Here is a 14,149-nt window from a genome sequence, read left to right as displayed (position 1 = left end):
TTTCGTTTTTTAAACACAGGCCCATTCCTCCCCAAAAACAATCTCTGTAGTCTCTCGGAACTTCGGAGCCCCCATTCAAACAGTCTCAGTACCTACTGTTTTAAACTTTCTTCCCCAAACCCCCAATCCTCCTAAGTTCCAAGACAGATCCCCTTTGGGGCTTATTTCCTGGGGCTGGTAGAGAGAGGTGTCTGACTCAATACTAGCTTGAGAAGACTGGGATAAATTTGCCCCTGATTTACCTTGGATAGGCAAAGAAGAAGAAGAGCAATATTAACATCTGTGTTTCTCCCAGCGATGTGGGGAGTGCCATTAGTTTCTGATAGGGAGAAACCTGTGCTACAGAAAAAGGGCAGGCCTCCTGAAACAAAATCAGAGAGCCATTCGTAAAGGCAATCAATCAGGCCCTAAGTAGCCATTTACCCCTTTCTTTCCGGGGCTGGAGGTGGGCTGGGAGCCCTCCAAGGGTGCACTGGGCAACTTGTAGAGCGAGGAATATGCCCTTCCCAATCGCTGGCGTGCGGCTTTTGTCTCGGCTCCCAGCCGGGCTTTGTACCATGGATTTGGGAGTGACAATGGGCATTTCTCTCAGATTCAAGGCTGCCCGGCCTTACCTCTGAAGGCAAGGAGGGAAAATTGAGAAGGGAGTGGCTCAAAGACCTGTCCTTTCCTCTGGATTTTGAAGACATCTTCAGAATCCGTTTGCAGGCCCCTCCGTGTGAAAGACTCTCAGCGGCCCTGCCCACGGAGATACGATTCCCGCCGGCCTCACTGAGGCAAGGCTTATTTGGCCAGTGAGAGCTGGCCTTGCTGGGGTTCGGGATTTTCCCTCTGTGGCATGTTTTTCTTCCAGGCCATTCCAGAAGGCCAGAAAAAGATGTGACACCACGACCATCATTGGGACTCCTTGGGACACCAGTGCTCACCGCCCATCCGAGGGCAGAGAGAAGCCTCTCGGAGGCTGCTCCTACAGAGACCGCACTGAGCTGGACCAGGCCAGGGAGTCCGGTTGCCCCCAGCTCCCTCCTTGGGCCTTAGGCGTGTGCCTAGCCTCACGTCGAGGATGTCTGTGAGGCTGCACAGGGAGTGTGTGAGTGTGGTAGAGGGAGGGGCCCTTCGAGCTGCTCCATCCGTCCGTTTTATTAGGGACACATTAATCTATAATCAAATACACCTCATAAAATTTTTATTGAAAGGCATAATATCATTACAGAGGTCTTCCACCTGTTTTAAACAACACGACAAGCTGTGAGAGCGTGTGTGGGTACGGGTGGGGAGGGGTGGGTTTAGGTAAGAAAAGAGGCGAAGGGAGAACAACTTCCCTTGGGCGCCAGGGGGCCGCCCTCAAAGGCCTGCCTGTCTGGGGCAGCACCCGGCCGAGAGTCTCCGGCTGCTCCAGCCTTTGGGTAAGTGCCTAGGTGTGCCATGGAAGTCTGACCCAGGGCTCAGAGCCCAGGAGTCAGGGAGCCAGAGCCGGGGTGGAGACTGCAAGACCCAGAGCAGCAAGAAGAGACGAACAAATAGTCCCCAGCGCCTCCTGCGGCCGCAGTGAGGCCTGTGGTCGCCGCCGCCACCCGGGCGGGCTGAGCCGGGCCAGGCCGGGCTGGCGCGTGGACCTGGGCCCGGCGGCTCTAATTGCAGAGCTCCTGTTGTTGATGATTTTTTTTTTTAAATCACAGCAGCCCCCAGTTTAGCGGACTGATTTACTCCGGGTATTGGTAAATATGATCACGTGGGCCGCGCGACCAATGGTGGTGGCTGCAGCCTGCGAACTAGTCGGCGGCTCGGGCGCCGGCGAAGAGCGGCTCGGCGGCGGGCAGTGTAACCTTGGGTGGGAGCGCGCGGCGCCTCAACAATGTCGTCCAGTGGCACCCTCAGCAACTACTACGTGGACTCGCTCATAGGCCATGAGGGCGACGAGGTGTTCGCCACGCGCTTCGGGCCACCAGGGCCGGGGACACAGGGCCGGCCCTCAGGTGTGGCCGATGGCCCGACCGCCGCCGCCGAGTTCGCCTCGTGTAGTTTTGCCCCCAAATCGACCGTGTTCTCCGCCTCGTGGTCCGCGGTGGCCGCCCAGCCCCCGGCGGCGGCGACGATGAGCGGCCTGTACCACCCGTACGTGTCCCCGCCACCCCTGGCCACCGCCGAGCCGGGTCGCTACGTGCGCTCCTGGATGGAGCCTCTGCCCAGCTTCCCTGGAGGCGCGGGTGGTGGCGGTGGCAGTGGTGGCGGCGGTGGCGGAGGCCCGGGTTCCGTTCCCAGTCCTGGCGGCCCAGCCAACGGGCGCCACTACGGGATTAAGCCTGAAACCGGAGCGGCCCCGGCCCCCGCCGTAGCCTCCACCTCCTCCTCCACCTCCTCGTCCTCCTCCTCCAAACGGACTGAGTGCTCCGCGGTCCGCGAGTCCCAGGGGAGCGGCGGCCCAGAATTCCCGTGCAACTCGTTCCTGCGGGACAAGGCGGCTGCGGCGGCGGGAGGGAACGGGCCCGGGGTGGGAATCGGGGCCGGGCCTGGGGCGGGAGGCTCGTCTGAGCCCTCAGCTTGCAGCGATCACCCGAGCCCGGGCTGCCCGCTGAAGGAGGAGGAGAAGCAGCAGCCGCCGCAGCAGCAACTTGACCCAAGTAAGTGCAAAAGAAATTGCCCCCTGATTTATTGCTGAAACCTGTAAGGCTCGAATGTGCAAAACTGATAGTTTTACTAACCTATAAAAACGTCTAGACGCCTACCCAAGCCTAGGCGAGCAACATGCATCCATAAAAAAGCTTCCCATAACCACCTACCTTGGGCGCGCGGTTTGTACGGTAAACAGAGCGCGGGCATTAGGGCTTTTTATGATAATTCCCCCAGTTGTGAAAAGCGTCCATCCTTGGTGAAATTAATTTAACGACCTCTCTTCCCCACCCTGTGTCTCTCCCTGCCTCCCCTCCGCCCCTCGCTCCCTGTCTACAAATCCCCCTCTTCCTAGACAACCCCGCAGCGAACTGGATCCACGCTCGCTCCACCCGGAAAAAGCGCTGTCCTTACACCAAATACCAGACGCTGGAGCTGGAGAAGGAATTCCTCTTCAACATGTACCTCACCCGGGACCGGCGCTACGAGGTGGCCAGGATTCTGAACCTTACAGAGAGACAGGTCAAAATCTGGTTCCAGAACCGTAGGATGAAAATGAAGAAGATGAGCAAGGAGAAATGCCCCAAAGGAGACTGACCTAGTGCGGTCCTGGCCCGCAGCGGTCAAAGGCAGCGGATTTTGGTTTTGGTTTTTGTTTTTTTCCTTTGTGGGTGCTTGATTCAGAAACTCTTCAGCAACTCGGACTGTTTTCTTCTTTTTTAGGTAGAAGTGACTGTGTGGTTGGTCTCTGTGAGTTATTTGGGGATACTGTATTTGCTCGCATATGTGTTGGAGAAACCAAGTGGCTTTGGGGTTTTGTCCTATCCCCCTCCTTCCCTTTCCTGCTCCATTGGTTCCTTAGGAAATGCTCTATTTTGTGGGTGCACGCAAGCTTGATGAAGCCCCCTTCTGTGTAACTGTCCCTCATGTTTCTGAAAAGCTCTGTAGTTTAGACTCACCCCATCCAGCCTCCCAAACAGGGCCAACTATCCAATTCCCAGAATCTGAAGGCAGAGGGAGATTATGAACACCCCCGCTGAGATCCCAGCCTAAACGCAACCCAGCTGCTCACCGCAGGAAAGCCCCTTTCCTCAGAGGGCCCATGGGCTGACTTCCAGTGAGGCCTACCGAGAAGTCCTGGGCCCTGGGGCATCGCTGGGGTGCGGGGAAGGCTTAGTCCCCTGAGCCCAGGAGGAGCTACTCTTTCCCCAGGAGGGCTGTACTCCCTTGAAAGGCCCCGGGTGCTGGCACTCCATGTTTTTGCTTGAGGACCAGTTGTAAAATGTTACCGCTTCCAACAAATAAATGCTGATCTGAGCAAACGGAGCCCAGCCGCTGGCCCTGAACGTTGTGTGACTGCTCTCTGTGTCTTTGGAAGATAACATAACCATCAGACTGCCCCATCCCTAGGAAGGGACACATTGCTAAAAGTTGGAGGCCCTAGCACCTGGAGGGTCTCTAAGGTGTTTTGGAACTTCCTTTTGTGTGCGCATACCTGGCCGAAGAGAACAATTTTGGAAGGAGTCTGGGTGCTTCCCCCTCAGTGCTGCCAGGGCCACAGTAAATTCCAAACCCTAGGCCCTGAGTGAGCCTTTCTGCAGAGAGCCAGGAACCGGGAACCTTAAGCTAAGGCTTTGACACAACGCCCCAGGCCTACTTCTATTCTCGAGACCCAGCCGCCAGTCCCCATCTCCAAACAAGGGAATGGGCAACTCTACGCTGTGGAGTAACTCCCCCAGGCCCGTGAAGCTGGCTGACGTCGGGTCCCTTAGGCAGTGAGCATCAGCCCCTCCCCACCACAGCCCCAAAGTGACCTTAGAGGATCCAAATGGTCAAGACACTCCCCCCCCATACCCTCCTCCTGCCGCCCCCTCCCTCCACCCTGCTTCTGTGTATGTTTAGCCCCCAGCTTGGCCCTCTGAGGACTCATTGAGAGGCTAAAATGAAGGTCATTGTGAGGGTTCAGTCGGATCACTGGAGTTGCAGGCCCTAGAGGAGGCCACGGCGCCGGGTAGCCTGGGATGGGCGGAAGGCGGGGGCGATGGCAGAGATCTTGGGGATCCTGATGAAAGAGGGGGACTCCAAGAAAAAGCAGATGGGGGCTGGGAAGGAAAGCCAAGGCTCAGATCCGGCTGAAGGTGCTGCATCGCCCACCCCTTAGACCATGCGGATACCTACAGCTCTTTGAAAACAGGAAGAGCCAAGGTGTCATAAAGCCATCGAGTCGGCGAGACGTCTGGAGGTAATGAGTTTACGACAGGCCAGGCGCTTCGCTTTGAAACCATCTCATTTTGATGTTTGTGGGAGGAAAGGAAAAATGCAGACAAAACTGGGTCTTAAAATCTGGACAATAAAATATAAACAAGACTTGGACCAAGAAGGCAGGGGCCAGGAAGCCCCCCAGTGAGGTGTGAGCACCCAGAAAAGAAAAGTGAGAGGTGATATATTTCTGAATTTCTTTTTAAACGGGGCGAACGTTAGAGACAGCCTATAGCCGGTGGGTCTTCAATATTTTGACTGTGGCCATGATCTATCTGGTCCTTTTAAAAAGAAAAATAAGACAATGATACCCCTCCATTACTTGAGCTGGGGAAGCCAGTGATCTTGAGCCATTAACTCAAGCAAGTATCTCCTGGAATGATGTCTTATGGGGAAAGGGAACATTACACGGCTCTTTACTGGCCCGCCACTCCAAATTCCCAGCAAAAATATGGAGACTTGTTCACTTTTCATAGATACAGTCATTACAGCTAGATTAGCAGAAAATATTTCTGAAAATGAGAGAGAGACTAATTTAGCAAACACACACACACACACCAATTTGGTAATACTTGCTTTTAAAAAAAAGGACACATACACCACTTATCCAATTCGGTTCAGTCATTTACACAACTTAAAAAATCTCATTTATTATCTGGAGAAATTTGAATAAACATAAGCCCAATAGGGACTTTCCAGACAGGAACGTGGGATGCAGAAAAAGCTTTTGACTTTAATCCGCCCCAAATTATCCAGCTTAATGGGCCCAAAACGTTAAGATTAGAAGTTTAATTAGCAAATATACATCATTTAATGTTGAGACTAACAACTTTAAGAAAAAAAACCAACAATATTTGACTTCTAGAAAATTTTTTAGCTGTCAAAGTGGCCAGTTTCTTGAAAAACAAAAGTCTCATCAATTAATATTTTTAAAGTTGATTTGTGTTAAACCTCGCCTGTTGTACAATTGTGTCTAAAAAGCACAGCTGGGAGATTACAGAATAGGGCACTTGCGGTGTCTGGCAACCGACCTACTGGAAGCTTTGGCAAACACACTACTTGCAAGCTCTTGTGAGCCCAAATGAGAACTTCCTCTACATTCAGGAGCCCCGTTTTGCTGCAATTGACTTGTTGACAGTCGAGGAGATGAAGCATTATTAGTGTCAGCGGTCCAAGCCCAAGTCAAACTGAAGAATTAAGATTAGAATTGGTTTGAGGGGCAGGAAAGGGAAATCAAACTCGGTTAGCTCGCGACGGCATTTGGCCACTAGAGGGCGCTATTGCTCCACTTTCTGATCTCGTAAAGCTAGCGTTGCGGTGGCGGAAGGTTTTGATTAAAAATATTTACAATCTTACTTTTAATCTTAAATTAGAATAAATTTAACAAAAATAAACAACGTGAACTATTAAATTCTCAAGGCCTGCTTGTCATACATAAAATTTTGGCTCACTCAGCATTTCAGAAAATCTGGACGGCTGTGTAGAAACTATAAAACGTTAAGTTAATGCATTCCATCAAAACAGAAATGAGGAAAAGCACAGATATTTACGAAGTTAACTGCGCTCTTCCTCCTTTCGAATAACAAACGGAATGCTTAAATAAAATTGAAAAAACCCACATTATTTCGTCATCAGAGGAAATGTGCTGCAGTGTTGTTGTTGTTTTAATTAGGCCAGAATATGTAGAAATAATCCTGTGTTCATGGACAAGCTCCCAAATATATAGAGTTTTTAAAGTGCCGGTATTACTGAGATGTAGGTCCTCAATTTTGGCTTTTTTCCCCATTCCATTCCCAAATCCGTGAATTTATTCAGTGTTCAAATATACCCATTTCCCATGAAGTCCATGCCAAACGGTGGAATAAAAGGGCACAATTACCAAGTTTAGCTCCAAGGTTTTATTGAAAAAGATCTTTTAATTGGGTATTGCAGGATTGAAGTTCAAATCCTTAATAGTCAGAATTAGCTGTTACACTTCGCAGTTGAAGGATACTTGGAAGGAAAACAAAAAGAAAATGATAAAACACCCTTGCCCTTAACCACCCCAATAACAAGTTGCCCATACTCTCTACCACCAGTTTTAATAACGCGTGCCTTTAGCTCTCCAGATTCATTTGTTTACCTTCCCCACTTTCAGCCTTCCTGGTAGAAAGAATTGAGTCAGACGTAACTACCAAATATGCCTTTCTGTGTCGACCTTATTTATAAAAACGACGTTCAATCCATTCGGACTGACCACGGGATCCCGTCCACATGCGCTGAGCAAACCCACAGGGAATGGAAGGGAATCTCTGGCCTGCTGCATCCCTGAGTCCACCTGGGGTTTTTGGCATTTGTATTTGGCCATGGAAAGTCAGCGCGGTGTGATTTAGCGTAAGCCAGAGTCTTTGGCGAGCTGGGGTGTATCTTCAAGGTCTGTTCTCCAGATCATAGGTGCCCGCCAGACACCGATTATCCCAAAGGATAAAGGGTTCAGCACCTAAAGCTGGAGGAAGGAAGGGAGAAAGGAGGGAGGGACGGAAAGGGGGGAGGGGAGGGAGAGAATAAATATATTTATTGGACATTCAAATAAGAGAAAAGAGATGAAGGCGTGAAGGGAAGCGGTTGGTAGTGTCTAGCCGCACAGCTTTTCACAGCTGCCGCAATCCTGACTTTTGCCCATCCCCAAACACGCGAGCCCTGGATTTCCCCAGCAGGCTCTACTTCCCTTCCTCCCAAAGTAGCCGCTCGGGAGCCTTCTCCTGATTTCCTCTCTGGGGAAAAAAATCAAGTTTAAACTCAGGCCTGCACCCAGTCTCGGCAGTTATTGTACGGATTTGGTGTGTGAGCTAAAGTCGTTAGCAGAGGGCAGGGCCTGCCTGCAGCTGCCTGGAACCGGCGCCATCCGAATGCCGGCCAGGGGACCCGCGGGCCTGCCCCCCACGCTCCACCCGGGGCCACAGCCAGCCCACGTCCGCTGGGCACCTGGGTTGGGACCCTCGGAAATGCCACCCACCCCGGCGTGAGGCCTCCTGCCCACTGGGAACGTTCCTGCCGCTCTTCTCTTCACCCCCTCAGCTAATGTACCCTTCCCACATCCTCCGGCCTCCCCACCCCCGCCCCGTGCCCAACCCTGACGTCTATCAAGGGTGAAATGACGGAAACTATATTCATGGGCATGATTTCCATTAAATATCAATTAACCTGGGAGCCTGAGCCGGGCCCGCAGTGCGTGCGTCAAGGGCAAATGTACAAGGCCTGCTGGGCTGAAAAAAGCACAACTTTGATTCGCTTTGATAAGACCAGGATTTGGGGGCCGGATTGGGGCTTTTCATCAGAACCGTGGAGATAGGCCCCAAACAAATGCGAGGACCAGGCCGGCCACCCCGCCAGTCCACGTCCAGAAATGGGAAAAAAAAAAAAAAAGGCCCCGGCCAGTCCCTGCTGGGCACTTCCCGGAGCTGCGGGGCGACTGCGTTCCCTATGCTGCCTCCTGGGAGTGACCTCCCCGGCTGCCCCAAGGCTAAGGTTCGGCCGCGCCCCCCCTCTCGGCCGGCCCGGGGGGTGGGAGGGCAGGAGCCCTTGGCAGTGCGGCTTTATGGGCCCCCCTTTAAGGCTGGCGGAGGCATCCCGGGGGCCGGCGTGAGGCGTCCCGGCCGGCGCAGGGGCCGCTTCGCCGCCGGCCGGATCCCTCCGCGCGGTTATCTCGCCCCCCATCTCGCTCCCTCTCCTGGCAGCGGCGGGTGCGAAAATGCCTCGCCGGCGCGCACCGGGGCGGCAGCCTCGGCGGCGGCGGGGGCGACGGCGACGGCGACAGCGCCGGGAGGGGGGCAGCGGGGGGTGGGGGGTGGAGGTGAGAGGTGGCACCGGGCAGAGGGTGTGTTTTCTTTTCGTTTCCCTGCAGAGCGGGGGCTCGTGAGAGCCCGAGCCTAAGCGTCCTCCCCGCGGCTCCGCTCGCCGCACTCTTTTTCCCACCCCCCTTCCCCCCGTCCCGGGGCTGCGCTCGGGCCGCCCGGTGCCCGGGGAGGGACCTGGAGGCCGCGGGGCAGGTCACCGGGGGCGTCGGCGAGTAGACCGCGGCCCCGCGGGCGGGGAGGGCGGGGCGCGCGCCGGGGGAGAGGCCCGCAGGGCGGCGGCGGCGCGCGGGGGCGAGCGGGAGAGGCCGCGCGGCCCGCGAGGGAGGCGGCGCGAGGCCCAGGCAGCGGCGGCGGCGGCGGGAGAGCCCGACATGAGCGCCCGGCGGCCGGACGGTCGGGCCTGAGGGGAAGCGCGCGCCGGGCGGGCGGGCGGCGACGAGGCCCGGCGGCCCCCGCGGCTGCAGCAGCCGCCCCAGAGGCCCCCGCGGCGGCGCGGCCGAGCCCCGGCGCGCCCCTCACCGGCTGCGCTCGCCCTCCCGCCCGGCCCGCCCGCGGCCGCCGCCCGATGAGCTCGTACTTCGTGAACCCGCTGTACTCCAAGTACAAGGCGGCGGCGGCCGCGGCGGCCGCGGCGGCGGGCGAGGCCATCAATCCCACTTACTACGACTGTCATTTCGCGCCCGAGGTCAGCGGCCGCCACGCCGCCGCCCTGCAGCTCTATGGCAACAGCGCCGCCGGCTTCCCGCACGCGCCCCCGCAGGCGCACGCGCACCCGCACCCGTCCCCCGCCGCCCGGCTGCGGCGGAGGGGGCGGCCCGGGCCCGGGTCAGGACTACTTCCACGCCGGCGCGGGCAGCCCGGCCGCTGCCTACCAGGCCGCCCCCACCTTCCTCCTCCGCACCCTCCGCCTCCCCCCTGCGGCGGGATTGCCTGTCACGGGGAACCCGCGAAGTTTTACGGATACGATAACTTACAGAGACAGCCGATTTTTACGACCCAGCAAGAGGCCGAGCTGGTACAATATCCTGACTGTAAATCGTCCCGTGGTAATATTGGCGAGGACCCAGACCACTTAAATCAGAGCTCGTCTCCTTCTCAAATGTTTCCCTGATGAGACCACAAGGTTGGGATGCGCTTTTTTTTTTTTTTTAAAGGAGGGCGAAGGGGAGAAATCTGCTTTCATCTCACGTTCAAGCTTTAAAACTCCCCTGTCCTTTCCCTCTCCCCCTCTGCCTTCTTGTGTAGCCGCTGTGACTCTTGTACATAAACTAAATACGGACTTTTTTAAGTATGTAAAGATGATAGGGACAGAATAATTGCGAAGACCTTGTCTCTGCTTCTCTTGCTGCACAGCCTTTATCTGTATCAGAATTAAAGGACCACTGTGTATTTCATCTCTTAAGTCCGGTCCAGAAACTTCCATCAGCTTTCAGAGACGTCAACCACTAAAAACCAAACAAAACACGTTGATTTTCCTCCTCTTTTTGTCGTTTGTTTTCATCAGCAGCTCCTGGTAGACGGAGAGGAAGGCAAACCTACAGCCGCTTCCAAACCCTAGAGCTGGAAAAGGAATTCCTTTTTAATCCTTATCTGACAGGAAGAGAAGAATCGAGGTCTCCCATAGCCTGGCCCTCACGGAGAGACAGGTAAAAATCTGGTTCCAGAACAGGAGGATGAAGTGGAAAAAGGAGAACAACAAAGACAAATTCCCTGTGTCCCGGCCGGAGGCAAAGGAGGGGGAGCCCAAAAAGGAAGGCCATGAGCTGGAAGAAGATGGAGCCGAAGGCCCACAAATTAACGTCTAAACGTGAAAATTATACCGCAGACTCTTAAGACTAATGATCAGCCGATGCTGGTGGACGCCACCTCCCCCCACCCCTTCTTCTTTGGAAAGGACTTTACCTGTGTTTCAAGCTACCTTAATGTCACTGCTCTTGAGGTTTCTGCGCTTTGAAAGGGATTTGGGCGTTTTTTTTAAAAATTAGTTTGTAGCATTGCATAGAAGCAGTCCTTGAGATGCCCCATAGAAGGGTAATTTGATACCGACCTTGTAGCTATATTTTTATAATGGTAGTTTTTAATGTTTAGCTGGTGATTTGCCTCAACAACGTAAACTTCCTAATGATCAGCACTAAATGATCGAATATAAAATGCTTTATTAATCAAACAAGTGCACTTGAACATTTTAAATCTTTATGGTGAGTAAATGAGTAAATTAAAAGAAGTCTATTGATAATTTTTTTTTAAAAATTATGCCTGCAGAATATTTACTTTATATTATTTGATTTAATGTATTATTTATATTTTTCTCTCTGCTTTTGTAACAGTGGTTCAGGTGTCTTGTGGTTTACTTCCAGGTTTCTTTGAGCATTTTGTAAATGTCTGTCAGGGAAGAGTCTGGGCCAAACATTGGAAAAGCACATTATCGGAAGAGTGCAATGTACCTTATCGTCAGGCTCGCGGCTCCTGAGACCTAGGCGAGTGACAGTGACAGGAGGGTAACGTTTGGCCGTGCTCCTGTAGTCCATGCGAAATTATGGCAACTGAAGGAATGATCTAGAGAATTAATACTTGAAAACTAATTGCAACATTTTTCATTAACTTTTCACCCTGGCAAGTGGCCTTGCTTTCATTTTGAACCCTGCTTGTGGGCGCCCGGGATTTCTAGGTCTCTGTGCTCTGTGTCTCTGCCTTTTCAAGTAGGTGCCATATTTATTCGTGTTCTCTTTGCGCTGCTCACATGCACCTTCCAAGCCAGCTTGCTGCGTTCATCTTTGATGTCGGTTGGTACGTCTGTCCTCTGCTGTCCTTCAGAAAAGCCATGGTCTTACCTATTTGAAACAAGCCCTGGTGTTGTAAACGCAGGAAACTCCGAGTGTAAACAACCGCTTCAGAGCATAGCTCCGCAATAAAGAAACGGACCTCCCTACAGAGCAGAGCTGATGTCTTTGAGCGTGCGCGGCACAAACAATGGCCAGGGCTCACACACACGAAGGCAGTGATTTGCTCAAGCCTTCTATTTGATAAGCGGATGTGGGTTATATACTCTCCAAGCTGAATAGTAATAATAATAATAATAATAATAATAATAATAATTGGTGGTCTGGGGCTTCCTTGCAGAGTGGGCTGGACTATCCATGTGTCTTCTTGCGTTAAATAATACTGGTATGATACTGTGCCAGCTTTTGAACTTCAAAATGATTCCAGTCAAGTCGTAGGCCTGGTGACCTAGAGTCCAGGTTACACCACAGCTTAATTCCGTAGAATCCTAGCTGAAGCTGGCGTTTGGCATCTATTATTAACAAGATATCCATTTCCCATTTAGGGCTGCTAGTGCAGCTGCCTTTTTATACAGGGTGGGGGGAGGAGGGAGAGAAGAGGGGAAGGAAAGGAGAAATTCAAGTAAAGTCTCATTTCTTCTTGAAAAAATGGAAACCGCCTCAAAGTAGACATTGAGAGCTGGCTGCTTTTTGTTAGCCACGTTTACTTTTAAAGATGTGGTTTTTGTTTTATTGTTAATTTTCAGAGTGGTTTCTATTACATGGGTAAGAAAAGAAGATTCTTTAGTCTGGGCCAGGTTCACTGCCAGGTGCTGGTGGATCTCAGGATCGGTACTGGCTGGGTTAGAGGCAAATCCCCTGCTCTAGCCAGGGAAGAGGCTGTGGCTGTAACATTTGCTAACCTAAGCCCAGAAAGACAGTTTAAGTCAGGAGTGTCCAAGGCTTAACCATTTGCACAGAGCTGACAGCTGCAAAGGCCAGAGCTGGATTTGGGGACATTTTTGCTCTTGCATACTGCTTGAATCAGTGCTGGCTGGAACAGAGCAAGGGGTGCCTCAGGCTGAGAGCCTGGCTGGGAAACAGCCTTAGGCATAAACTACCTGAAAACCAGTGCTGGCTAAATTCCAACAGTTTTGATTTAGGAAACTCTTTAAAAGTTGCTGTCTCTGGGCTGGAGAGATGGCTCTGCAGTGATGAGCACTTGCTCTTGCAGAAGAATAGGGTCTGAGTCTCAGCATTCATGTGGTGGCTCACAGCCATCTATAACCCCAGGTCCAGGGAATCCATTGTGGTTGGTGTACATATATACATGCTGGCAAAATGTTTATACACATAGAATAAAAAAATTTTAAATTGCCAACTCAAGAATGCTCCTCCAAATATCACTCTTCAAACTGGAATTTGACAAGATTCAATGAGGAAAAGGACATACTAAGTGGATGAGTGGGAGTGGAAGTCAAGGATGGAAAGTAAGGTAAAAAAATGCCACTTTTGACATTCTGGCAATCTACACTGCTCTGGAAATGCACCTTTGGCCTGCTACACCATGGTAAAATCCCAGCTCATGTTAAGACCATTGCAGTAACCAATGTGAGGAGCTTATGCATTTGTTCATATACATTTTCACAAAGAAGTGTTGGTAATATAGAAATGAATGCTTCCTAAAAAAGAGCACAGGTCTGTCTCCAAGTAAAGACCTTGAGAATCCCCTCCCCCACCCCCTCTCTTCCTCTCCCCAGGAGCAGAGAGACCGCCCCACCCCATGATGGTGTCTCAGTAGAGGATTAGTGGTTGGGAGCACAGCATGACATTGGCTCAGATCTGTAAACAGTGAAGCACTGCAGCAAGAAATAAACGTCTTTTTGCGGCATAAATTTACAGAAACCTTTGGAGACCCCTTTGCAAACCGGGGAGCTTTTCTGCCCAGAAAGGAGACTTAAGAGAAGTCTATAAAGTGATTAGGGAAAAATTAAGACCCCCCCCCTCCATGTTAACATTGACTCAAAGAGAAAAGCCGTCTGAGTGACTAGGCTGTGTAAGAGCCAGAAACATAAAACGAGGGTGTGGTTCTTACTTCTTTCTAGAGGAAAGTCAGTTCAAGGGTACCCTGTTGGAAGTCCCACGAAACACTGCTTGCCTCCGCAGAGCGGACAAACAGTGCGCAAGGCTGCCTTTCTATCCAGTCCCTTCCCTCCTTCTCCAAACCACAAAGGCAGGTGATAAAGTCTGCTTTTATTCGGGTGGAGGGGAGATGATGCAGAGACAAATTGAGATTAGTTTTCTAGAATGTTTTAGAACTGACCAATCTCTGCATACAGGGCGATGTAAACTGTTCCTGACCAGGGAAGGAACACCAGCTTGCCCATTCACGTGTGTAATAATGTGGTGTTTAATACAGTGCACAAGATTTCACATCCGGCATTTGCCCTCCATGGACTTTGGTGCTTGCTGAATCCTCGGATGGCTAGGGGTGGAAAGGGAAAGAGAGAAAACATTTTAATGGGCCAGGAAATTAGGGGTCCATTGGCCTTTTCCAGAAATAAGACTTTTGCTGACAGATGGTGGCAGAAGCCCTTTAACTAAAATTATTCAAGGTCATCAGAACTTTCTCTTGGGATACAAATGGCCTGCACAAAAGGATGCTGTGCATTTCCTTCTTAAATG

At 52.1% G+C, this 14,149-nt stretch overlaps 1 protein-coding gene and 1 pseudogene across 2 annotated transcripts; both read left to right on the top strand.

The window, feature by feature from the left end:
* Positions 1-1,366: 1,366 nt before the first annotated feature.
* LOC121439099 (homeobox protein Hox-D9) lies at positions 1,367-3,942 on the top strand. 2 transcript variants are annotated; one of them, XM_041639601.1, is made up of 3 exons: positions 1,367-1,406; positions 1,680-2,621; positions 2,966-3,942. In XM_041639601.1, the coding sequence occupies exons 2-3, from the start codon at positions 1,856-1,858 to the stop codon at positions 3,205-3,207; spliced, it is 1,008 nt and encodes a 335-aa protein (XP_041495535.1). In that variant the 5' UTR covers positions 1,367-1,406; positions 1,680-1,855; the 3' UTR covers positions 3,208-3,942. The 2 variants fall into 2 exon arrangements, with proteins under 2 accessions (XP_041495535.1, XP_041495536.1); XM_041639602.1 differs by lacking the exon at positions 1,367-1,406 and having other exon boundaries at positions 1,440-2,621.
* Positions 3,943-9,270: 5,328 nt separating this feature from the next.
* Positions 9,271-10,510, top strand: LOC121439094 (annotated as a pseudogene).
* The last annotated feature ends 3,639 nt before the right edge of the window (positions 10,511-14,149 follow it).

This window comes from Microtus oregoni, unplaced genomic scaffold (genome assembly GCF_018167655.1).
Source record: "Microtus oregoni isolate MIOR12 unplaced genomic scaffold, Mior012 000060F_002, whole genome shotgun sequence".
Lineage (NCBI taxonomy): Eukaryota > Metazoa > Chordata > Mammalia > Rodentia > Cricetidae > Microtus > Microtus oregoni.
Note: the sequence above shows the minus strand (reverse complement) of the source record. Positions and strands in the feature narration are given on the sequence as shown.